Raw genomic sequence first — 25,653 nt, forward strand, 5'->3', positions numbered from 1 at the left:
ACCCCCCCCCCCCCCCAATAAAACAACAAAACAACAGTAGAACAACAGTGGTCATATACATAATGTACTTAAACGCTGATAAATGTCTCCCTTTTTCTTGCAGGTCTGTTTCTGCTCTGTCCGGGAGGCCGCAAAACATATTGATTGTCTATAGAAAAGTGAAAAAGAGCAGGTGGAGAAGCAGGAGGTCCACGAGCTCTTCCTGATCCCGCTGAGCTCTGGAGAATGCAAGCTTTTGGGCCATTCCAGCTCGAACACCCACCTGATCAAACTCCACACTCTATGTACAGGTGGCACTTTGAGGGGGCACTGTCAGGTGTGTAAGTCATTTAAATTATTTGCAACCCTGCAAGTTGCGCCATCAGTCTTTCAAAGGCTCTGTGTATGTCCTTTACCAGTGGGGTTTTCAACTGTATTGTCATGAGGAGATAACAAGAGTGTGTAGCTGAAGAGGGCATCCTTATAGGTCGTCACCCTCAGCAGAGCTGAAGCTGCTCCTGCGGCTGCTGTCCTTGGATGCGGCTCCAGGTGAGCTGGCTGAGAGGAGGGGGTCGGTGCCAAAGGGCGATAGTGGGTCATCCATCAGAATTTCGTCCAGCCGATGCTCCTCCTTGAGGGTAGCGCTGAAGAAGTCTGTGAAGTGGGACAGCGGGTCGGAGAATGTGGTGCAGCCGTCTGCACCAATGTGGTCCTGCGGCCCGCTGGCAGTGGGGATGGACGGCACACCGGCCACCACGGCTATCCTTTGCAGGTAGTCGCTGTTGGGATCCTCTTGGTAGAGGGGCGGCTGCTGGGGTTGCTGGGTCTGGGGAGATGACTGCTGCTGCTGCTGCTGTTGTTGTTGTTTGAGGAGATGGGTGGATAGTTCAGTTGTCCCCAAGGCTGTAGCCATGTTTGGGATGCCATGTGCTCGTGCCTGGATCTCAAGCTCCTGGAAAACAACAGAAAAGAAACCATGAGTTAAAGATGGTATCTGCTTCTAAAGTGTTGTTGAGAAAATTACTATGACACGCATTGTGTGTTAGCCTAGATAAGATCTGATTAGATACCTAAAAATGTGTGAACATTTCCTCAGATATGAGTGGATTTACCACGGAACAACAATCGCCACCACACCTTTTTCACATACTGACATTAATTGAGTGAACTGTACTTGGGGAGTGTGGGTGTTGACACTGTCTTCTCCCACACGCACTCTTTTCACAGTGTATATGATCGGCACTAATCACTGATCATGTCATCACAAAGCCCTGCTTGACCTTTGTTCACTATCCTTTTATCATCAGTGGTGGTCAGAGTTTCCTGGATAGTTTTGTCATATTTGAAGAAAATACCAGATTGTGTGTTCTTCCCATCATTGGCGTAAACTCTGATAAGCCACAATCTACGTGTGCTGTTTGTGCTCATCATCTATTTCTGATTTCGGTGTTTTTTACACTGAAAGACCTGGGCTTATTGACTTCATTCATCAGGTAAACTGGCAGGGAGCCTTGAGATTAGATCAGAGATAGGGGGGAGTGTAAGCAACAGTGGGTTAGGGGGGTGGGTAGTTATGGTTTTTGGGTCGTAAAGCTTTTAAGGTGGAAATTAGTTTACGTTATAGTGTCGTAAAGCTTTCGAGGTGGAAATTAGTTTATGTTGTAGAGTCGTAAAGCTTTGGAAGTGGAAATTAGCAGAGGTGAGCCCTCTGTCTTTATCAAACCGATCTTTGGCATAATGTATGGAAGAGGTTGTTTTTTAAATAAATCAGCAATGTGAAAATAAGGGTTTACTTGGATCCTGCACTGGGACTAGGTGCCAAAACATTAAAGGGACATTAGTGAGTTGATTGGCCGAGCTTTAAGGAGTGCGTTAAAATTTGTTAGGAGGAACACTGGTTTTGTGTTAGAGCAACATGGGAAGACAAGTCTAAGGCTGTATACTTTACTCTACTTTAGTCTCCTTTTCTGTCAGTAGTATTGCCATCTATCAGTGTTTTATCACCATGTATACCACAGACACAAATCAAACACATTTAGACTGTTATATTGTGTTACCTGGATCCTCAGAAGCAGTCTCCTATTTGCTTGCTCCAGCTTCTTCTGACGGCTCTCCAGCTCCCGAGCGTGCTGCTGCTCCTTCTGCAGCCACCTTATGTACTCCACCGAGGCCTTCAGGATAGTGCCTTTGTTCCAGCGCATGTCACTGCAGACAGAAGAAATGTTAAAGATAACCTTTTACACAGAACCCCCTGATGTTGGCAGAATATCCTCTGCAAAAAAAAAAAAAATGGGGGGAAAAGTTTTAACACAGAGGTTTTTTCCTCTTTTATGATATGAATAAGAAATGGTGATTTACATGGGGCAATTATTCATCCTTGGACATTACATGGGGACACTGAATGGGAATTTTAATAGAATAGTTAAGTAGCTATGTGGAAAGTCCATTCTCGTACCTTCTTGTTCGGTAAAATTAATCCTCAAGTAAAAATAGGTGAGGGAAAATGAGCTAAGTAGGAAGACTGGGGGGGGGGCTTGAGGTGCAAGAGTGCAAGTCATTCTTTTTGCAGATATTATTACTTTTTTTAAAAGGAAAGGGGAGCTGTAGTAAAATTGTCCTTTTCCACACGAGTGAGACGTTGGTCTGATCAGCACTAATAATCTCTTTTATCTCGTGTTAATGGCACGACGACAACGCTAACCTTCCATTTAAATTTGAAGCAAAGTTCAATTGCATAAGATGGCCGGTGGATTTTGATTCCGCTCCATACTCCATCGCTATGTTCCAATTGTGCTTCAAACTTTGATTCAAATGGTGTGGCCTGCTTCTTTGCATTTGACCCTTTCCTCATCATTCATGCTTTGAGCTGAACTGCCGGGACCCAGCGAGAAGATGTACAGCTCTTGGAACGTCGACTTCAATGGAAGTTCAAGTGCACCCTTGAAATATGACTAAAATGCGCTTGAGTACTCATTTGAATTCAGTGAACAACGTGTAGAGTGTCTTTGTGCTTCGAATTGAATATGCTTCGCCATCAGGCAAGGTCTTGCAGTCACTTCAGTGGCATTGTTTCAATAAATACATTTAGATGTTGCAACTTACGGGTCATTTGACTTTGGTATTAGTGTCCCCAGTTCCTTAATCCTGTAGTTGATGTTGTATCTTCGCCTTCTTTCAACTAAACAAGAACAAAAAAGAGAGAGAGAGATGATTAGGGCACTGTCAGCTGCCATGCTAAAAAACAAATTTTACATAATAAACTGTGAGCGAGTTGAGAGGCAGCGGGAGACACTTACTCAAATTATGGTTGTCCTTTTTCTGTCTCTCTTTGGCCATCACCCTTGTGTCGTGTTCTGTACAAAAACAATAAATCACAGAGAGGGAACGAATTGATTAGCAACGCACACCAATTTTGAAACTGAAAGACAACGAACACAAAACGGCACAAAAGGCCCAGTCAGGAGGCATACAATCAGTTATTTTGAGAGAGTTCAGTGCTGGGGTCAGCCAGAATGTGTAGTTTCCGTGCATCCACACCACACCAAGTTTGACCTACACACACACACACACACACACACACACACACACACACACACACACACACACACACACACACACACACACACACACACACACACACGCACACACAGAGCTCAATTGATCCCCTCCAGCATGTCTGAAGCCCATTGTGGAAAAGAAAATGGTGATCACTTAAACTATTTAAACTCTGTAATTAAGACAGTTTAGCAAATTCACTAATCTGTCTTGCAGAGGGACAAAAATGCCAGTGCATCCATATTCGTATTCACATTCTTCCAAATTACATAATTGGGGACCTGAGATTGGATTTCCCAATTTGTCTCTGTTGATTCAATCAAGACAATTTAAACTCAACCCATTGTCCTCTCCGCCCACACTCAAATAAAACAGCCCGTTGAGAGTGAAGGGTTCTTCAGGCATCCTTTTAATTTCCTAAATCAATTAGGCTTATTTGCTTGATGCATGACATTAATAAGAAACGTCTTAAAGGGCCCTCTGTTTGTTTTTTTTTTTTGCACTGTGACGAAAAGTCTACACGTTTCTACGGCCTATTAATGGAACCACAGCATGTTGCCTTTTTTAGCTAAAGCAGGTCCACTCTGTTCTTTTTAGCACCCACCCAGAGCATAATTAATTCATTTTTGCTTAATATGCAATATTTTTTGTTTTAATTCCCTAAAATGTCTTTTATCTGACAGCCAGATTTTTTTGTGATTTTAACTTAACTTACAGCAATGTGAGCATATAATAATTGGTTAGTTGTTTGATCAAATGCTATGGTATGAGTCCATACCTGTGTATTCCCTTTTTACAGTGAGCTTTGTGGGGTTAGATGTGGGACTCATTCCACCATTAGGGGCGTTCATACCTTGTTCGCCCCCATAGACGTCCAGCATGCTGCCACTGAGGGACACCTAGGAAGGGGAGAGAGGGAGAGAAAGAAAGTGAAAGGGTCAGTGACAGGGGAAGCAGGCAAACTCATTTGCATTTCACACGCATATAAACACATGCCTTTCACACTTTCAACAAAAACCACAACACAAATAGTTGTTTTTAGCTGCTGTGGGACTTTGTTTAGCATTGACGAAAATGACAAGAGGCGGGTGGAGTGTTCAGAGCCTAGCAAAGAAGGTTGTCAGCCTCCAGGCCTCTGGCTTTGGACTACGCGGCAGGGAGTTGTAGTATCCACATAGTCTCCCCTCAGCAGGACAGGGCAAATCCACTGCTGTGACCATGAATTGTTGTCATATTCAGATTGCCTGCTCATGTTTTAGCACAAAGAGTAAAAACTACTTAACAAGAAGTGAACATTGGTCAACCAGGTCAATAAAGTGTTTCCATCCTTCAGCTGTAGGCTACTCCATCTAGCCCCGACCTCTAACCCAGGCTTGCAGCCCTCTGAGGTTTGCTTTGACCAGACGTAGTGCCTTGATCTGGGTTGTGAAAATGCCACCATTTTCAAAACCCCTCCGCCTGAGAGTACTCCCAACACAGAGATGTGCTCTGTGTTGAAAATAGCATCCCATTAGATGAAAAGGCTAGCTAGGTCAACTGCTTGAACAGAGGCAAAACTGTTTTCCTACGGGTCTCTTCTTGTCTGGGAAAGCATACATCAGTTCAGCGATAAGACATCTTTTCACGGACTGGGGAGATGTCAAGATTTAGCGTGCCGACACACATGTGTGTCTAATTCGCATTTGTGCATTAATGGGAAAATGCTACAGAAGCCACCATGCATTCCAAGATGCGCGCAGCCAATTTTATCCACGATGTGTGTCAAATCTAACTACTAGACTGGGGAATGTGATAAGGCTGCATGTCAAGTCAAGAGATGGGAAGGAATGGAAAGCAAGAGAAAAAAAACAGAAAAAACAAAACAGAAGAAACTGCAGACATTTCAGATATCTGCGTTCGGTTTGGTTTGCATGTGCGTTTTTTTCCCATTATCTCACCAACACTGGAGAAGAGGAGGAGGGGAGGACAAAAGTGCTTATCAAAGTGAAAGATTGCAACAATTCCCCTACTACTCCTATTGTAATCACTTCAATCCCTCTCCCGTCTGTGTTCTAGGATGTGTTGACACGGCGAAACGATGTGATGTATCGTACTGTATGACTAATTAGGATGAATTGATCCATTTAAGCATGGTATCATTTCTGAACAAGCCCATGGGGAGTGTATGCATTAGCCCAATCCAATGGCTCAGTAACTCTCTCCAACAACAAAAAAAATCCCTTCTCGCTCCTCTGTCGCGCTTCTGTCCTCATTTGCAACCTACTTGCTGTCCCATCCCTCCTCCTATCCCCTCACGCCTTTTCCTCCCCCCTCTCATTCCTTCTTTGTCACAGTATCTGTAATGTTTTGCTCCGTGTCACTTTATCTGCATGTATGATTCTTTTTCTGTCCATCTGGCTCCCTCTGTATTTAAGGATTTAGGCCAGATTCCCAGTGTTCCCATCTCATAAGCTCTCTCTGCATTTGGTTCAGGTGTTGCTATGTTCTCCGGTCCAAATGGAACCCTTGTCCGAGAGTTTTGCTCAGTTTTTCATTTCTAGTCAGTCGTCTTCCCAAGAATGGACCTTTGAAATGTAGCTTCTTTTATGATGTTGTTGTTACGTATATATCCATAAACATCCCTCTTTTTTAATTTAATCTGTATTGTTGATCTTCTTGAGTAATGTGAGAAATGTTGCTAAGCCCCAATGAACTTTGACTCATCTCTAGACTTAAGCTGACCTCAAACCAAGACAGGTCCCCTTTTTCCCAAGCAAGTCAAGCTTGCACCTACACGTCTGGGTGGAGGAACCCCACTTTCAAGTCCCCTTTCAACATAAAAGAGAGGTCATTCCTAAGGGAACTTAACTTGACATAAACCTAACTTCAATAATGTGAACAGCTTAACAAACAAAGGATATGTTGCAGAAATCAATACAAAAGACCTTCAAACTGTTGTCTGTCTGCATTTTAAACAGTGTTAGTTACAGCTGTTAGAGCAATAGTTAATGTGTCTCATACTTACATTGCTTTGCATTATCATGTTAGGCTCCATGCAATCCAAGCCTCCATCATTGAAACCGGATTCAAGACTAATTAGGTCATCAATAACTTCATCCATTGGAAACTAAAAGAAAACAGTAATTTCAGTGTACTCATGGACAGACTGATGAAGTTTGTACAAGAATTTCAATACTGTCCACGTCTGTTCTTTTGAAATCTCAACATTCAAACCAAAATAAAAACGAGAAAAGGGGAGGGACTGTGCAGAGACTAATCCAATAACAGACAAGCTCTCCACCGCCACGTCACATAAATTAGTTAGCAGTGTTGGCGGGAGAAACATACATCTGTTATCAAACTAGTTTCCTCCTTTGAAAGGGTTCTCTCATCAGAGACTGCATGTCTGAAGTTATTGATGAACACATCAGAGAGAGAGGGAGATCAATAATGGCATCACTTTGTTTAGATAATTAGTTGGAACCACTCTCTGAGGTTCAAACCCAATCCAGATAGACATTTTACAGGTTACTGTTACTTGTGAATTATATTACATGTTAACTGTCTATCCAAACAAACTTTCCGCCATGATTTATCTCTCCTAATGACAGAATATAGAGGGACTAAGATGCAAATCTTACAGATGGCGTAACAGATGAACAAAGAACAAAATATTGCTTTTGACAGGAATGTGGGGTGTAGACAGGAAAACGTGTCAAGAACATTGCAAAACCTACAAAAATTATGACCCACAGTTCGTCCGTATGTGACCCAGTTTGTGGTTCAAAGTTTTTGTTGCAATGTCACTGTTTTCCAGTCACCGTTAGGCACATTTTGATTTTATTTCAATTTCAGTTCCATAAATTCAGCGACATCATAATTCAGATTTAGACACTTTCTTTTTCACTCACCTCGCTGTCGTGATTGGCCATAGTGAGCAGGGTAACGGGGCTGTTGGGGTTACTGCTGTCGCTGACAGAGGGCATGTGTCCGTTCCTCATGACCGGCACGGTGGCCAGCTGGCCAGGGGTGTGTGGATGCGGAATGGTGTGGCCCTGCCCGGCCGAAGAGGCCAGCTTGGAGCCCAGTGTCAGGTACTGCTTGACCTGCTGATTCTGGGTCTGGTGGAGGTGGAACTTGGAGTTCTCCAGGTGGCTGTGTACCTGCAGCAAACACAGATCATACACATGTTCAGTTAGCCGACTGAATAGAAAATAGGTTCACGGGGTTGGAGAGTGCACATTGTTTCTCACACCACTGAAACAGCGCTGACTAAGCACAAGAGCTGCCGGCTTTGTGACAACGCACAAAGTTGAGAGTCAGACTTTTCCCATTATTAGTCACTTGTGCAGAGCAAATTTACAGATTAACAGCAATACTGTGTTTTTAGAACTTGTCTTTAAGAGAATTATTACTCATTCACAATTGTCATATTCCGTAAATTTAGTACCAGCTCCTGACTGAAAAATGTGGTCAATAGAGTAAACGCCTTTTCCAGTGAAATTATCTTAAATTGACAAACAAAATGTATAATTTTGTGTAATTTTCTATTAATCTACAATACTAGCCAGCAACCAACATAGCCAAACCATAAAAGCCTTACACAAATGTTACATCTGAAAACATGATATCACTGTTTAACAAAACATTTTACCAAGTAATTCAGAATTTACTTAATTTCAATATATGTCAATTTCTTACATTTGAAGCTCTGGTTGCGTCCAGCATCATGTAGTAACTGCAGTCACTTAAGTGTGGCATTCTCAGAAGAGCAGATAATCTTCAGATTGGCTTGTTTTGGTGTAGCAGCAGGTCAGCTTTAGGGATCCAGGTCTACTGCTGCTATCCTGTTCTTCTGCTGACTTCTCAGTAAGTGTCTGAACTTTCCAGTCCCCTACAAATGTCTTCTAAAGGGCCCTAAGTGAATTCATTAGGCCCAAAGCTGGGCGTAAGCCTTTATGTTGCGTAGCATGATAATCACTTCAAACACCGGTCTGTCAGATCACCCATGGTTTGATCACTGCAGGATATCTGCCTTTAGTGTGTATCACTAATTCATTTGGACCGCCCTTTTCTGTCTGACTGACCAATCAGTGGTCAGCTCCCAATGCCCTCTGCTGCCTGCTCCAGGGGTTGTAGCAGCACAAGTGACCCTTGTTCCCCAATGGGGGTTTTAAATAACTCCTCTAATGCCATTTTTAACCATTCATTCACTGGTTTCAATGTAGACAGTTTAGTATTATCAGTCCCCAAACAATAACTGCAATAAAGCTATTTTGAGGTTTTTATTACTGTAGGTCTAGGGCTATTTTCAGACGGGACATTTCACATAAAAATATTTAGTTCACTTACTGGTCTGGAGTAACAAAGAAGCTCACTGTTGTAACTTGTTTTATTAGTTTATGGCCTGTAGAGTATTTTTAGGTATACTTAATAATAATAATACATGTATTGTTAGCAGTGTTAATATCCTGTTAGTCATGTTAGTTGTAGATGGTCACTTTGTCTGTTTCTTTTATCCAGATTCTTTTGAACTTCCTCTTTAAATTATTTTGTTCACTGGTCAAAATAACACGCTCTATGGGCTTGCCTGTACTTTATAACTTTTATAACTACATGGATACTTTTTTCTATGACCTCTGCTAATCAACTGGAAGTAGAAGAAAGTCAGATAAGCAACAATGCTGGTTTAGTACTTTAGCAGATTTACTTGGTGACCATGCCATGTGACTTAACTTAATATGAATAACTGATTGGTTAAAAGTAATGTGATATTGAAGACAAATACATTCTCTTCTCTCTGGTCCCATATTAATAAGGTCACTTTAATAAAACGTTACAATAACCCCAAAAACAAGTGTCATCTATGAAGTAAAATTACAGAGAATGAAAGCATCGAAAGCAAGACTATAACTGTAACTTCTGCTAGTGACAGTTACTGGATAATGGTCAGCGCTAAACAGTAGCCACAGTAACAGTAGCACAAGTGGAGAAGAATCATAAAGTCAGCTAACTCACTCTTTACCTTGACTTTACTGAACCAAGCCAACGTTGGTTAAGTAAAGTCAAGGTAGCAACTGATCATACCAGATCGAATAAGGCTGTAGCAACAAAACTCCTGAGGGAACTCAGTTGAGCAACAGTGCTTTAGAGCGCTTGTGATTTCAACTTTAATATATATATTTTTATGAGAAACAATGTGTCATTTCTTCTCAAGTCTCACAGAAAGAATTTCTGGAATTGATTAAATGAGTAGCTCGCTAGCAAGTAGCCTATTATGTTTTGAGACTTTTAGCAACAATTATAGTTATTTATGGGTTACCAACACAACACTCACTTCTAGCTGTGGCAATTTGGAATTGGACTTTACAATAAAACTCAGATTTAAATTCTCCTCGTCAGCTAGACTAGTTGCCCTTATTCACCACTCATCCACCAAGTCTCATCACAATACTCAACTTGTCAGTAGAGACTGAGAGCTCTTATCTGACTTCTCCAAGCCAAACAAGATGGCAGTTGTTAGCGAATCAACATTTTTTTCCACTACGGATAGCAGGAGGGATGCCATGACTGCTAAACACCACATCTGCTTTGTGTGACAGCGGTTTGTCCTGGTTTCACTTCAGCTTTCTCACTACTGTAAATGCCGGAGACACGCTTGTTATCCACTTAAGGGAATCTGATTAGATTTGAGAGGTAATGGTGCTTCAGTCACCGAGGCCAACCTTGACAATGGCGGGCCTGTGCATGTGTGAAGGGGACATGCTGAAAAGTATCAATGCCAGCCATACAAATGGGATAGGAATGAGATAAGAATCTTATCAATCAAGGCTCAAGTTTGGGATTGTAGTGACTAATCTGGTGTTTTAGACACTTCAGTTTTCTCTTTCTCAAAACAGCTACTAGCACCTGCTACAACAACTGAGACAGTGTTTGCGGTTACTGGTAGAGAAGAGGTCACAGGTTCACTTTCCATTTATACACATTTACAAACATATTCCTGACATGCAAACCTATAGCGGACTATGTAGGCTAAAATTCCCAATTCACTAATACGAATCAATGATATAATCAGATTTTGGGGTTTCTACACAGCTCCTGATAGTTTTGCATATGGCCACTATTTGATGCAACAACATTTTAATATGTCCCTTAAATTTATTTTAGCCGTCTGCTTCATTATGTTTCATAGTTTCTGAATAGTAAACTAATATTTGTATGGTTTGTGTTTGTGCTTGGTGCATCCAGTTAAGAGATATGTCATGTCATTAGGAAAATGAGCTGCATCTCCCTATCTTTATTATCTTTATTAAAATAAAGATTTAATAACCAGACAACACCTGTGAAGTCACATCACGTGTGTTTTTCCAGCTGTTATATAGAATATGTATCTGATTCATGCAATCAAGTGCACATAACTGCAACCAGAAAGCATGTCACAGCAATGCTCTAATAACATCTCTCTCGCCCTCAAATGAAAATATCATAAGTGATCAGTATCCTGCATTACAGAACATATACTCCCAAATATGTTTGTTATTAAAATTACAAATTCTCCACTAAAAAATCAGAACACTACTTTAGATTACAAACACATGGACACTCAATGCTAAATCTCAAAGCACAGTTTAATGCATTCTTTCAAATCATGATTTCTTTAGCCTCTATTTATGAGATGTGTTTAATAGTGTTGTGATTTACCTCTGAGTTAAAAGGTGTATTTCTTTATTCCCACTGAAATGCTGCACTCACAATGTACATTGTAACAGACAAACTCACAGGTGTTTCTTCTAAATGAAAAGCTCTTGCTTAACTCAGTTTCAGTCTTGCCCAAGTTCTCCTTTCACTTCAGAAAAATCCAGCAAATTATGAAACACTGGGTGATGGTGACATTAACTAGCTGTACAAATTATGGACAAAACCTTGTAGGAGGTTTGGATTCATTTCTGCAAAATGCTGTATTTTACAACATATTGACACAGTTAGTGAATGCAGAATAGCAATGCTCGATTATATTTTCCCATTCTTGAACAAACATAAGATGAAAGTGGAACAAAAAGCCTTCTCAGACATGCATACTGTCTTTTGTGCTGAGCCTGCTAACCAGTATATAGCTGTAACCACATAGCCTAGATTGTGAAATGTGAGGGAAGATAAGACTGGGATAGCAAACTGAGCGCAAAGTTTGCATTCCACAGTGGCTGTTCGGTTCTTCTGGTTGTAGGTGCATGCCTTTTACAAAGCACAGACACTTTCTCTTGCATGCAAACCCAAACAAATACACACATACTTATACAAATACGCTTTTCTATATCTGATCTTGTCCCAATTTTCCCTGGCCTGTAGTTGAGTCGCTCCCCCCTACCTGTAGAAGTTGGATCTCTGTCAAGGTGATCACTTTGACCACACAACAACGACTCATGGCTCCCAGAGTGGCAGCGTCTCCCACCACAGGGGCGCTGCAAATTCGTGCAGAAGAACAAGAACTGTCACAGCTACAGCTGTGTCTCACCGAGACAGGAGGAGAAGAGGAAGAAGAAGAGAGGTGCTGCAGCCTCCTTCCTGAGCTTTTGCAGAAATATCGGAAAGGAAGGCATGACACATCAGCTTATTTGGGAGCTGCACGGGCTGTTTCCTGCATGTGTGTTAGTACGCGTGTGTGCTTTTGGTCAGGGAAAGGCCTGACAGAAGCAGAAATACAGATGGCAGTTGGGGGGGTTGGGGGGTGTGTGTGTGTGTGTGTGTGTGTGTGTGTGTGGATAGGGGTATAATAAGTTGACAGAATGTGAGTTCCTGCTTGTGGATCACCACACTTTCCTTCCTGCAGTACATCCAGCCCAGCTCAGCACATTCTCCCAGGTTATCTTCATGACACCCACTTCCCTTGGAAGGCTCTTTAACCATCAAACTACGGTCACAGATTCAACTGGGGAAACGCACAAAAATGTCATCTGTGTGCAAATACGCTAAAACCCACAGATGTACACTCAGACAAAGTTGTTATCATGTCTTAGTCACTGTCAGGCCACAACAAAGGCCAATACAGGTCTTCCCAGAATGGCTCTCAGAGAATTCCTGGACACAGCAAAACTGACCAGGGTCATTGCAAATCCTCCCTATTTTCCCAACTATCAGTCAAATCAGAAGCCACAAACATATTAAACACATGAAAGCGGAGTCCAACTTTAAAATCCTGCCATGGTTAGCAAAACAAATCACTATAGTTCTGTTTTACTTGCACCATGGTCATCTGTAAAACACTGTATTACAGCTAACAATGCTAACACAGAGTACTGTCTGTTTTCTATCCAACCATCTACTTGACTGCATTTACCTGACCTACAGTATGTTCAAATTCAAATTAGCTTTATTGGCATGAATGTGTAACAACAATATTGCCAAATGTTAATGAGTCCCTAATCACTCCCTAGTCCCTTTTAGCACAAAGTGAAATCCAGGATGCTCCTGTGTTCTGAAAAATTGAGAATCACAGTTTTATACTCACGGTTGATTCAGTGATTATTGCAAACAGGAACTGAGGGTGTTATATATTTTGATACACTTTAATAACCACATCAGAACTTCAATTGAGGACATTGAATGTAATAAGGCAAATCGAATCACAATGATTCAGTTAAATCAAGCTGGTAGAGATTATATTTTTAAAGAATCATTTTAACACTGTTATGCACAATCAGCTAATGTCTCCTCTCAGCTGTTAAATTGCAATTTGTCCCACACGTGTCAATGGTGGATGATTTCATTAAATTGCAATCTGTACAATAATCTCTGAGAAGAGGAGTTCTTGTTATAACCCAGCAGATGATTACAGTCTCAGTCAGCTGGATGGTTGTGCATTATTTTTGCTGCTGTGTCTGAATCATTTCGCTGCTATTAGAAGGTCAACAAGACACACACTCTCAGCTGTTCTTCATGTCTGCTGCGTCTTTGTGAGAGTGTGTCCATATTTGTTTGTTGTTACGTGAACATCACTGTGTTTTGTATTCTTACAATGTCACCGTTACCCACGTGTGTACTTGTTTGCTTCTTGTTTACAAGATGTCCGTTTTGTGTGCACAGTCTATGTGATCTAGCCAAATTCCTGGCTGGCCATTTTTGGCTCATCTTGGGGCAAGCCACAGGTGCTCACCTTTGTTAGTCCCTCCACATGTCATGTTTTAAACATCAGGGACTTCCTGTAAGAGTTAGCCTGCTTCTGAGACAACACTTCAAAGTGCAGCTCCCACATCTGAGGACTGTTTTATCCTTCTAGAAAAGGAATGCATAATGGACACAGCACCACTGCACTTTTAATGATTCTCATATGAATTAAATATTACAGCCATTTTAACTGGATTACACGTGAAACTATGTGTGAGAGCGTGTGTGCGTGTGTGCTTGATACCTTGATGAAATATTGAATTAATGAAAATGGTCTTGCCTTGACAGTTGTGTGAAAAATTATTAGAAATCTTATTTAAAGTAAATGCGGAATATGACTTCGGTACACATTGGAATCTTGATTGTGAACGGGATTTTTATATTTAACATTTTTCACCAAAACACACTGGGTATATTCTTAAGACCTACGTTTGATTTTAAATGTAATCCCTATATCATACATCTGCAAAGCATTACCGTTCTTAAGTATCGATGCTGTGATTGCGGCAATCACAAGCATGTTTATGCTGGTAGAACACAAAATAGTAGGAAATTCTTACAAGAAAAATGACCCAACATTTCCTGAATAGTTTGGTGGACTACTCAATAAGCAAATTATTTCTTTGGTGTTTTATTATAATTAAATTTTTGGTCAGTGCTAAAATTTTATTTAAAAAAATGCTGTGATGTTAATGTTATTAAAAACATAAATATGTGATGCACATGATAACACATACTTTAAATAACATACATAAGTACACTAACAAAGTATTTTTATATTGTAACTGACTCATTTACTTCCAATTTTTACAAATAACAAACCTTACATAACAGTTCAGCAGTTTCAGTCAACTGAAAGACTTCAGAAAGCTGAGTGAGAGAAGGAGGAGAAAGATGAAGAGAAGGATGCAGTGCAGCTTGTCCTCACTGTCAGTGCAGAGGAGATGTAATTAGTTAAAATGGAATTATACAATTTTTGCAGCTAAATCCGTTAGAGCACATTATTCTCCGTGAGCAGTGAAAAGGAGCTTGTTCACAAGAACACCTGAGAGTTTGTAGACGCTCTGCACACATGCTTACATGCACATAAGCACATACAGACCTTAACAGAGACACATACTTAGGTTAGCTACACTGAACAAAATTATAAACGCAACAGCTCTGGTGGACATTCCTGCACTCAGCATGCCAATTACATGCTCCCTCAAAACTTGCAACATCTGTGGCGCTGTGCTGTGTGATGGAACGGCACATTTTCTAGTTGCCTTTTATTGTGGCTAGCATAAAGCAAACCTGTTCAAACCCATGTTGTCTGATCAGCATCTTGATATGCCACACCTGTGAGGTGGATGGATTATCTCGGCAAATGAGAAGTGCTTACTAACACAGATTTTGTCAGATTTCTGTACATTATTTGAGAGAAATAGGCCTTTTGTGTACATAGAGAAAGTCTTAGATCTTTGAATTCAGCTCATGATGAATGGGGGTAAAAACAAAAGTGTTTATAATTTTGTTCCGTGTATTTATGTATGTGCTTGGATGTCCTGTTGTATCTATATTCTTGCATGTCAAATGAGCTTGTGGAACTGTATCTACAGTATGCCACCTAAGCTAGTGAGTGTGTTTAGGCTTTAAGGCTGACACATCCAAAAAAATGCAATGCATCAGTTACAGTTCAAATCCAAAAAACAAAAACAATGCTCTTTCTTATATACAGTGGCTAACCAAGCCATGCAAGGCAAAGTACTCATAGACTAACACCAAGCTAATAAAGTAAGGTATTAATAATAATAATAATAATCAGATAATACCATGTTGATCTGAAATCATGCCTTAGCATGGACAGGGCCTTGATGAAATTTGAAATGAGGGTGTAGGTAGCAGTTTTGTGTTTTGTTAGGGAATAATTCAATAACACATACAGCTGATTCAAGGCGGAAATTCAAAAGCTAATATTTTAATGTGTGTTCAAACAGAACACAATTCTAATTTTAGATGCAGCACAATTGCATGCAATATCAACAGAAATATGTGAGGTTGAATGGATGGATGTGAACTGAGAGCTGAGAACTACCATCATAGATTACTGTGTTTCAAAGTGTTTCAACTTAAGCGAAAAAGGTGTGCTTAATTGACTAAATGTATTATATGTACAGATACAAGAAGAAAAAGGTGACCGGAGTGAAATAACAAACAACTGAGAGTTCCTGGTGAGTTCTAACATCTCTCAGTATCTGAACATAAATTGCTAGCTTGCTACAGCTTATATCTGTAAAGTTGGTACACTGACTGTTTGGGGTGAAGAAACAGACAAAAACAGTTTATAACAATTTACACAAGTAAGGCAAAAACATTTTTTTTCTGTTTGAACATATCTTAAGTAAGCGTGTTCTCAAGTTTACCAACCAATTATAGAATACTTTATCACATACTACAGTCTCTCTTCTGCGTGCGTACCATTTTTGTTTTGTAAATGTTTTGTGTATAATTCTTAAAGAGGTGGTATTATACTCATTTTCAGGTTCAAAATCATTTTTAGGGGTTGTACCAGAACAGGTTTACATGGTTTAATTTTCAAACAACACAAAATTTCTTTTTATACTGCACATTTCTGCAGCTCCTCTTTTCAACCTGTGCTGAAGGCTTCGTTTCAGCTATGGAGTGATACATCTTGTCTCTAAATGATCTTTGTTGGGAGTTGCACATGCGCAGTTCCTAGTTAAGGACTACTAGCCAATCAGAAGCAGAGAAAGGCGGGTCAGCGAAAAGACAGTAAACAGCTTTGATTCAGCTGTAGGCTACATGTTGCCGACCACCTTGGCAATATGGACTGGAGCAAGAGTTTCAGAGTGGTGAGTTATTAATCTGTAACAAAAGTATCTTTCATCCATAAAGTTTTAACTGAGCTCTGTCTCTACATCACAGTAACTTCATGTCCATTGACTTCCTGGAGGGTAGCTAGTGTTTGGAAAGGAGAGGAGAGGTGTGTGCTGGAGGTCAGTGTTTTTCCACCGGTGTTTTTGAGGGCGTGTCAGACTAGTCGCTCAGTGAGCAATATGACACGTATTTTCTTGTGACATCACAAGAAAGCGGAAGTGAAGGCTGGACTACAAACGAGCTGTTTTCAGGCACTTCAGAGCAGAGTTTTCTGTGGGAGATGGGAACTCCCTTTGGGGTGGACTTTTGGTGGTTTTTTCACTTTGCAAACCTGTTACATGCACAAAAAAGATATTTAACTCAATAAAGGAGAGGGAAAAAGCCAAAAAGCATAATACCACCTCTTTAAGCTAAAGTTAAAATGTTAAATCACCGAATTTGGATTCACATCGATTATAAGGCAAATTCAAAGTAAACAGAAAATGGACCTAATCTTCACCGATCAAAAGCAGATCCAAACCACAGCAGCAAAGCTGCTGAGCAATACAGAGCAGAGGATTCTGGGTAAACTGCTGTGTAGTGGTTGTGGTCCTGAAAGGGGCACTTCATCCTTGACCCTCACTGTCCAGTGAGCTAGAACAGGATAGACCGGTGCTTAGCATTGCCTCTCTGAATGATGTCAGAAAGCTGTACTGTAGACAACTTTAATCTCTCACTTTGGCAGACAGTGAAAAGAAGCCCCGGTGGGCTCCAACTATAACTACGAAGATGAAGTCTTATTAAAATTATGCACATGATTGATTGCGAGACAGTCCCAGCTCACCAAAGGAAAGGCCTTCCAAGCCTGTGCAAAAGTCTAAAGACAAAATGCTCAGTACACAGAGGAAGAAAATAGGATATCTAATAGGATTTAATTTGTTTTATTTAAAGAATAGAGTGCAGTTCCCTTTGCTTTGAATGTTTTTATTTTCTGCCTGTTTCTAAAAACAGGAGATATAACGACATCTAAGATAAGAGAGCACGTCACAGGTCAGTTTGTGTAGCCTTAAGAAATATATTAGAGTAAAAAATGGTCAAAATACTAATTGTGTGAGTCATCATCACTCAGCAAGGTAAAAAAAAAAGTGAGTTGTCACGACAGAGTAAGGCCAAGAAGACCATAGATCCAGCAATAAGATGGATGACCCGCTAATTCCTGGTGTGCTATGAGCCAACACCAGTGTTTTGACTCTTTGACCACTTTGCAAACATTTAAAAGAGAAAATTATTCAAGTCAAAAATACCGGTACTACACTTTATGTGTATGGTATATCTGCATCTGCAGTCAAAAACCTTGGGTCTGACTTAATTCTTTTATTAAACATGAATCCAGCTGGTGAGCGGCATAAATCTATTAACAACTAATTACTTAATCATTACTTACTCATTTTGTGCCCCAACAAGTAAAGTGATACATTGTACAAAGTACCTTCAGAGTTTTTAAATTCACCAAAACTCTGTAGCTCTTACTTCAGAGTTAATCATGAACAACTTACGAAGAAAGAGTCCAGTATGTCGGTTAATTTTTACTTGATGATTCATTAATAATAATAAATAAATAATAATAATACTATCTCCCAATCAGTTCTCTAGTAAAACATCATTATATACTATAAAGTCTTTCATAGGCTTTGACATATTAAGAAAAAACGAATTCCAAATTCCAGTGTATTTAACTATATCCTCATTTTAAGACTCCCTCATAATTTCTGTATTATTTATTGGTAAGTTAAGTGCATAGTGTAGTCAAAAGTATTTTTTATAATATCATTACAAACCAGACAATCATTGTTTTTAGTATTTTTGTAGTGTGAAATTGTCTCAAGACAACTTCTTCCTAGATGTATATGTTGTAAGAAACTAGTAAATGTAAAGTAAAATACGATCTGAAACCATTGTCTAGACTGAATCAGAGAACGTGGCAAGAACTAATGGTAAAGACAGATGCAATAAAAGAATTGACTTCATTTTGGGAAATTAAATAATGCAAGAGCTGTTTAATGAGAACCAAGCAAAATATAATAAATTAACTTGGACCTTGCCAGAACTAATAATATAATGTTTGTCCTGTGGACAAAGAGCTGCTTGTTTCCTTTGTTCGACTAGGAGGCTAGAGGTTTCAAGTTTCCAACTCATTTTTGTTATAAACTGGAACAAGATTTACTTCTGATATTGCGAAATCATCTTGTACGTGCATGTGTTAAACTCAGACTTAAGTTGAGCACAGAGAAACATCCCCCCTTCAGCTGATGAATGTGATCTGAAGGTATTGTCCAGACTGAAGCAGAGAACAAGAACAACTCAATAAAAGAGAGCAAGTGCCCAAAAAAATTCAATGATGTAGCAGTGACATCAGAGAGAGATTGAGAGAGAGATTGTCAAAGAAAAGAGGTTGTCTTGTGTAACCTATTAGATAGTGATAAAGTATATTAGTTAACCTGACGTAACAAGTAAGTGGATTATTGCGCAACCATTATGGATGATGTCTGAAGATATCAGAAATAATAGATTCAAGTCCAATTTTCTTTACTACGTGTATATACTCAGTTCAATTTAATTCAATTCAAATTCGCTTTATTGGCATGAATGTTAATAGAACAGTATTGCCAAAGCTTACAGAAAAATACAAAAAAAACCTATTTAAATAGACAGTTAAATAAATAAAACAGTAAACGTGTATGTGTGTGTGTGTGTGTGTTTAAATAAAAACTGATTTTAAAAAATTAAAAAAACAGTAAAGTGTGTGTGTTTAATGAACTGTCGGTTTGTATTTTCTGTCTGATATATTGTCATTCAGCAGTTCTCCCGGTGTCGAAACACTACATTTTAAAATACAATTTATCCATACATTTATCCATTACTTTTTGCTAATTATTCCAACCATTTATCCATTACTTTTAGCGAAATGTTTAGACATACCTGCTTGATTACTTATTAGTTATCATGTACTCACAACATGTAGTGTGTTACGACTGACTGAATACATGGAAATATTTTACAATCAAATCATAATTTATATTTTTCCATATTAATTGAGCTACTCCACTATCACTGGAGAATCGTGGGAATCACTAAACTGTAGTGAATAGTGAACGGATTCGGAAACTTAAGAGTGACTTATCTTTGTGCAAAGAGAACTATAAAGACTCAGAAATCAATATCAGAAATATTTCACTGCAGTTCCTCTGACCTTTGAATCATCGAAAAGAGGATCCTACTCTCCCTAACCAACATAAAGTGCATTTGTGGGCCAAATTTGCAAGCCACTGTTTAAAAGGTGGAGATATATTGATTAACCACCCCACCCCCACCCCCCTTAACTTGATTGTGGGAAATTAAATAATGCAATAGCTGTTTAATGAGAACTAAGCAGAAAATTAAATTAACTTTGACCTTACCAGAACTAATAGTGCTGTGGACAAAGAGTTGTTTGTTTGCTCTGTTTGGCTATCTTTGTGTCCCTTCCGTTTGAACGAGTAAGCTGCTGTGACGAAGGGAGTAGTGCCAGTGCTCCTCTTCCCACCGGTGCATGAAAGGAAGACCAAGAATGAAAGTGAAGGGAGTGAGAGCAAAAGGCCAGAAGAGCTCATGCTTTTATCACATGCAGGTCTGTTCAGTTTTTATACTGACCTGCATTCAGGTCATGTCCTTACGACAAAGTTCTCATATATTAGCTTGAATCTCTCCCCCAATATTATTATAGGCAATATTGTAATAATGTATTTTCCCAAACTTTAACTCTAAATGAATAAATGTAACAGTTTTCTAAAAACAAAGTGCAGCTTGCAGCCTTTTACAGAGAACATAGTAAAACATTTCCACATAAACTAATAATAATCTCCATCCTTCCCAAATCAGTGAACTATAGAGCACATAAATCTTATTTGTTTCCTTTTTGTTAATACAATCAATATGATTTTTTTCAAAATGTATTTTCCGGTTCCTTTATTGGATCATGCTTCTCTGCCAGCCAACCTCTATCATCACTCCAACTACCAGTCTGAGGTAAATTGAGTAATTAGCTCTGCCTGAGTTCAATTTAGTGTCTCCATCATTTAGTCACTGCCTGTTCCAAGCGTGTTACAGAATTTCTATCACTGCAGTTCCTCCTTTTGTAGACCACCATATTCCCCCTCTAATGCACATGCAGCCACTTCTTTTCCCCATATACTGTTCACCAAAACTAAACATTTGCACCAATTAACTCACAACTGGTCCTTCATTAAGCCTGCAGTGCAGAACTTTTGTCTCCCCCTTCTGACAGCGAGAGTAATGATCTGACACTGTCACACATGCTTATGACATATAGGCTCTGCCATACTGCTGCCAGTGCAGGAATGTTGCCACAGACACCATATTTAAAAACTCTTTTATACTGCTAATACAGAGAGATTTACCTTGCGGTGATTGGCTTAATCTGCATTGTGTGAAGTCGTTTGGCAAGGGCTTAAATCTAACGGAAGTTCATATATATATATATAAGTCCCCCACTCTAGCTTTAAGCTTTACACATAGGACTTGACTTGAACCCAGAATTTTACCAGAATGTTTGGTTTAGACCTCCCAACAACATGACAAAGAGATGCCGGACTAGAATACCAATGCACCTCACAATGTACATCCATTGCCAGTGTACAGTACCAGTGCAGGAATCAGTGTGCCATATACTGTATGTCTGCACAAAGTTAGGACATGGAGGTCAGGGTGGCGGCTGGCTGTAGTGCGTCTGACCTTCATGCAAGAGATGAGTTTGCTTCCCGTAGACCAACATTAACCATAACCAAAATCTTTCCCTATTGTTATTGTTAGTGTTTTAGTTGTCTAAGCATTCCTGAACCATAGGTTTTTTGCCATAACTACGACTTTTCCCTAACTTTAACCATACCACAGTTGGGATTGGCTTCCAAGCTAGTCCTGGTTACAAAATCATCTTATATCATCATATATACACGTGTTAAACTTAGATTTAAGGTGAGCACAGAGAAACTTTCCCTCTTCAGTAGATGAATGTGAATAACTAGAATCAGACTCTGCACATGCATCATTCTGCACAGTGAAGGTCAAACATCCAAGTGATATTTAAACATTTGAAGATTTAGGTTTTTTTTAAACCTTCAGTTCACTAAATTGCAATATATAAAAAAGTGTATTTTAAAATCCAACAGATGTTTTTGACTAATCCCAAGTTATGCTCTCTGAACACTGCTCACTCTTCTGTACTCCCACTAGTATCAGTGTTCAAGCATGAGTTGCATTTATTCTACTTATGCGTTGATAATGCATGCGTGAACTAAAACCAATGTTGCTTTTCTGTTTTTTTTCCCCTGCTGTCTGTGAAGTTTCCGCAATGAGAGATCTCATCAGTGATCCAAAAATGACAATGAAACTGTGTTGTAATTCTGTAAGTAATAGTTATTTTGAATCACTTTCATCTCATCAAACTGTGCACATAGAAGTTTGCACAGTTTGCAACAGCACAAATGCATTAACGATTAAAGGACTTTACCGATGCTTGTACATGTTTTATCCAATTATATAAACTGTATATACTTTACATTACAGCTGACCATTCTCTGAAGCATACCATATGTTTTTAGATTGATTTCCTTCCTTCTGAGTAGCCATTGGTCTCAGTTCATTTCAGCATGTTAAAGAAATCAGCTCACACAAATTTAATTTAAAATAGGTAATCCATCACACATCTATGTACAATATCTGTGTATTCTGTCTATTAACATCAAATCAAAGATATATTATCTATGGTGTGATGTGGTTGTGAGCAGAAACTGTTTTAAAAACAACATCACACATTTACTCAGGCAAAAAATAAATCACTGAAATTTTGAATCTCAGAGCATGCCACCATACAAGAATTTACAACTGGCCCATACTCTTATCTGCAGTACAACATGATGGTAGTGTAACTTAAACTGTAAAATGTAACAAAAACTAAATGCAGTAAAATGTTCGCTCTGTTGATTTATATGGAAATCTGAAAGGTCAAAAATCAATTTAAACTTATTAAAATGGTTGTCAGTATTCGTTAATGTGATTTGTGGTCACTGGGCTAAAATGTGAAAACCTTTTGATCTTTAATGCATTTGAGCTGCAAAATGTGAGTGGAGTTAGCATAGCCTACATTAACACTCCTGGTTGTGTGCATTTTTGGCACTCTGAACTGTCCAGAGGTCATGAGTTAATTCTGTGCTTAGGTAAAAGTCTTGAAGCCAGTCCCCCCAAAGCAAATGATCTTGATTTATCCTTGCACTTTTTTCCCTTTCACTCCTTTGCGCTTACCCTCTATCTCTGCCTTATCTCATTCCCTCTCTGGCTATCTCTTTATCTATTTCAGTCTCTCTTTCCATCTCTTGTTATGTTAAAGATCTGATGTGCAGGCAGAAAAGGCACCTGTGCGAGGCTAACGTGAGACGACACCAGTCGTTTCATCACAATGGGGAGCCCCAGAGACCAAAAGACTCACTTAAAAGGCGTATTTCAGGGTATTAATTGCTTGACATGACTCACCCAGGTATGGGAAACCTTTCATACGGCAATTAAAGGACTAGTAGAGAGAAAAAAAACTGTGCTGTGGTCAGCCAAGAGGAAGGTTGAAATATTTGTATCAAGCGGTGAGGTATTTCTCACAAAATCACGTGAAGTGAGCAGACAAAGTTACGGTGATTGAATTAGTCGCCCACCCTATCCCTCACTCTTTCATGGTGTGTCTGGTTCTGTACGTGAGTGGGAGTGATTTCAACTACATCTGCAGTTTTCGTCAGAACCTGGGGTTTATTATACAACTCAGGTAGTATGGTAGTTGGAATGAATCTCTCAAAATGTTTTTTTAAGACTTTTTTCAGTGGTGTGACAATGCATTCATCAAATAATCCAATGAGTTTTTAAATGGTTTATGTCAAAAATAAAATTTGAAATTTCACAGCCCATAATCAGCAAATTTAGAGATGCAGTATGTGGTTTTTACCGGACAACGCCAAAATGTCCTCTGACATACACATAATGAAATTACAATTATGTAAGTGTATCACATTATTATCATTATCTTTTTAATCTTATTATTATTATAGAGAATGTATTACTCAATTTTCAAGAGTCTGTAGCCATACAGACAGTTGGCAAGTTCTGTAATAACTACAGTAATCTTTTCTCTGCTCCTTACGTCATCACTCTCAGTGCCTCCGCTACTTTTTAATCAGGTTGTATTCCTTATCAGATTTGTAGTACAGTGTTTGATTCAGTTTGGTTTGATATTATCTTTCCAATAGAGAATTCAGGGCTGAATTATTTCAATACCATTCTGAATTTGATTGAATCTAATGCCATTAATTTAAATATCTAACAATTTTTAGCCCCTACATTTGAAACAAGGCACTCTAGGCAAACAGGCATATGACACAAACTTATTGACTGGAAATTGTATTCAAAGCCATGGAAATATTGTTGGCAGTCTGCAATATTATGCATCATATAACAGTAGTTGTGATCATCTACATTATTAATCCACTTTCATAGCATGCTGTAATATTGTTATTTGACTTAAGCAACGATTAGGCAAACATTCAGCCACACTCAGGTGCATCAGCAGACATTAACACACTACTAAAGAAAGCATCATCACAGGAGTGGGTGTGTCGGTTTCACTTACCTGTCCGTACCAGTTATATTCCAGCATTGTGGCAACACTCGTAGCATTCACAAACACCGACGATAAAAACTGTACTTGTATGCTCTTGTGCAACAACAAAAAAAGTGATAATTGCGGCCTGTTGCTCTCTTCTCAACCCAGCTATACAACTCTTAGTTTTCACTATGTTGAATTGATGTCGTCAGGACTTTGGGGGGCCAGGCGAAAGCTAAGCCATTACACACACATTTTTGTACACATGCACTGGCAAGCATACACACACACACACACACACACTCACTCACACACACCCCTGGCTCTGCTGTTGAATTTTGGCACTCCCAGGGCTTACGACCTGTTGATAATGAACCTGAACCCATTATTTTGAGTCAATGAATTGAAAGAAATAGGGCAAAGAATGAAAGCCACAGGGCCAATTAACGGCATTCTTTGATGTATTACCCTCGCTCGCCACTCAACCAGACCGCTCTGCGCCTTTTGTCTTTATCCCCTCTGTTATTCATTAATTATTCTGAGCGGGGTCAGGGTTCGTGTGGCTAATTGTGCAGACCGTCTCTCTTTGAGGATGGCAAAAGATTCGCCCAACACTGACACTCCCCCTAACTGTGCCCAGCCACCTTGAATTATGCCAATTATTCCAATTCTTTGATTTTTTTCCCTCCCTCTCTCTCGCTTTTACATCCCCCTTCCCAACTTTTCATAGTTCAGTCTCCATCACTGGAATCTCTCTCTCTCTCTCTGTCTCTCTGTCTCTCTCTCTCTCTCTCTCAAACACACACACACAGACCTACAAACAAATGTATAGACATTTGGCAAGGATCTTGTATTTGAGGTGGGCTCAGGACAGTTAAGGTCTTCTAGGTTAAACTTCAGCTGATCAGATCTTTGAAGACCTCAGGCCATTTCTTTACATTAGTAATTTTACTCAACAGTACCATGTGCTACTCACACACACTCACATTTGTTAATGAAACTACTAAAAACATTAAAATAGCCTTATTTGAATGTATTGAGCCATACATAGAAGGTGTTATAAGAACACAGTATTGCTTTTTAAACTCTTGCATAGGTGTAAGACTGCTGATGCCCTTCAGCCAGCTCTTCATCAAGTAGAGTTTCAAACTGTGTGAAAGGGAAATTCGATATGTTGGGAAATATGTTTATGCACATTCTTGATGAGCGTTAGATCAGAAGATTGACTGTTTTTATGCTAAGCTAAAGTAACTGCTGCTGGCAGTAGCATATTATGTGTACAGACCACAGGAGTGGGATCAATCTCCTCATCTAGCTCTCCAGAAAGTGAAAAACTTAAATAATTGAATTTAAATTTTAGACTCGACTGGACAACATTAAGAACTTGCAACCAATGCAGCCAACACCAGTGACTCTTGACTTCACTT

General features: G+C 39.4%; 2 protein-coding genes across 4 annotated transcripts in view; one reads left to right on the plus strand and one right to left on the minus strand.

Moving 5' to 3' along the window:
* Positions 1-38: 38 nt before the first annotated feature.
* Positions 39-11,999, minus strand: tfec (transcription factor EC). 3 transcript variants are annotated; one of them, XM_046071551.1, is made up of 8 exons: positions 11,879-11,999; positions 7,425-7,676; positions 6,539-6,640; positions 4,313-4,433; positions 3,276-3,332; positions 3,082-3,157; positions 2,037-2,184; positions 39-931 (listed from the first exon to the last, which is right to left on the minus strand). In XM_046071551.1, exons 1-8 carry the CDS (start codon positions 11,933-11,935, stop codon positions 461-463), a joined length of 1,284 nt encoding a protein of 427 aa, XP_045927507.1. In that variant the 5' UTR covers positions 11,936-11,999; the 3' UTR covers positions 39-460. The 3 variants fall into 3 exon arrangements, with proteins under 3 accessions (XP_045927507.1, XP_045927508.1, XP_045927506.1); XM_046071552.1 differs by lacking the exon at positions 11,879-11,999 and adding an exon at positions 8,215-8,789 and having other exon boundaries at positions 4,388-4,433; XM_046071550.1 differs by lacking the exon at positions 11,879-11,999 and adding an exon at positions 8,215-8,789.
* The window catches only part of LOC123984595 (aldo-keto reductase family 1 member B1-like), a 62,225-nt gene continuing 36,679 nt past the window's right edge, over positions 108-25,653 (plus strand). Inside the window, exon 1 of the mRNA XM_046071554.1 lies at positions 108-316. The gene's annotated coding sequence lies outside the window, so the exon portion shown is untranslated. The remainder of the gene's footprint in view (positions 317-25,653) is intronic.

Source organism: Micropterus dolomieu, linkage group LG16, assembly GCF_021292245.1.
Source record: "Micropterus dolomieu isolate WLL.071019.BEF.003 ecotype Adirondacks linkage group LG16, ASM2129224v1, whole genome shotgun sequence".
In the NCBI taxonomy this organism is placed as follows: domain Eukaryota; kingdom Metazoa; phylum Chordata; class Actinopteri; order Centrarchiformes; family Centrarchidae; genus Micropterus; species Micropterus dolomieu.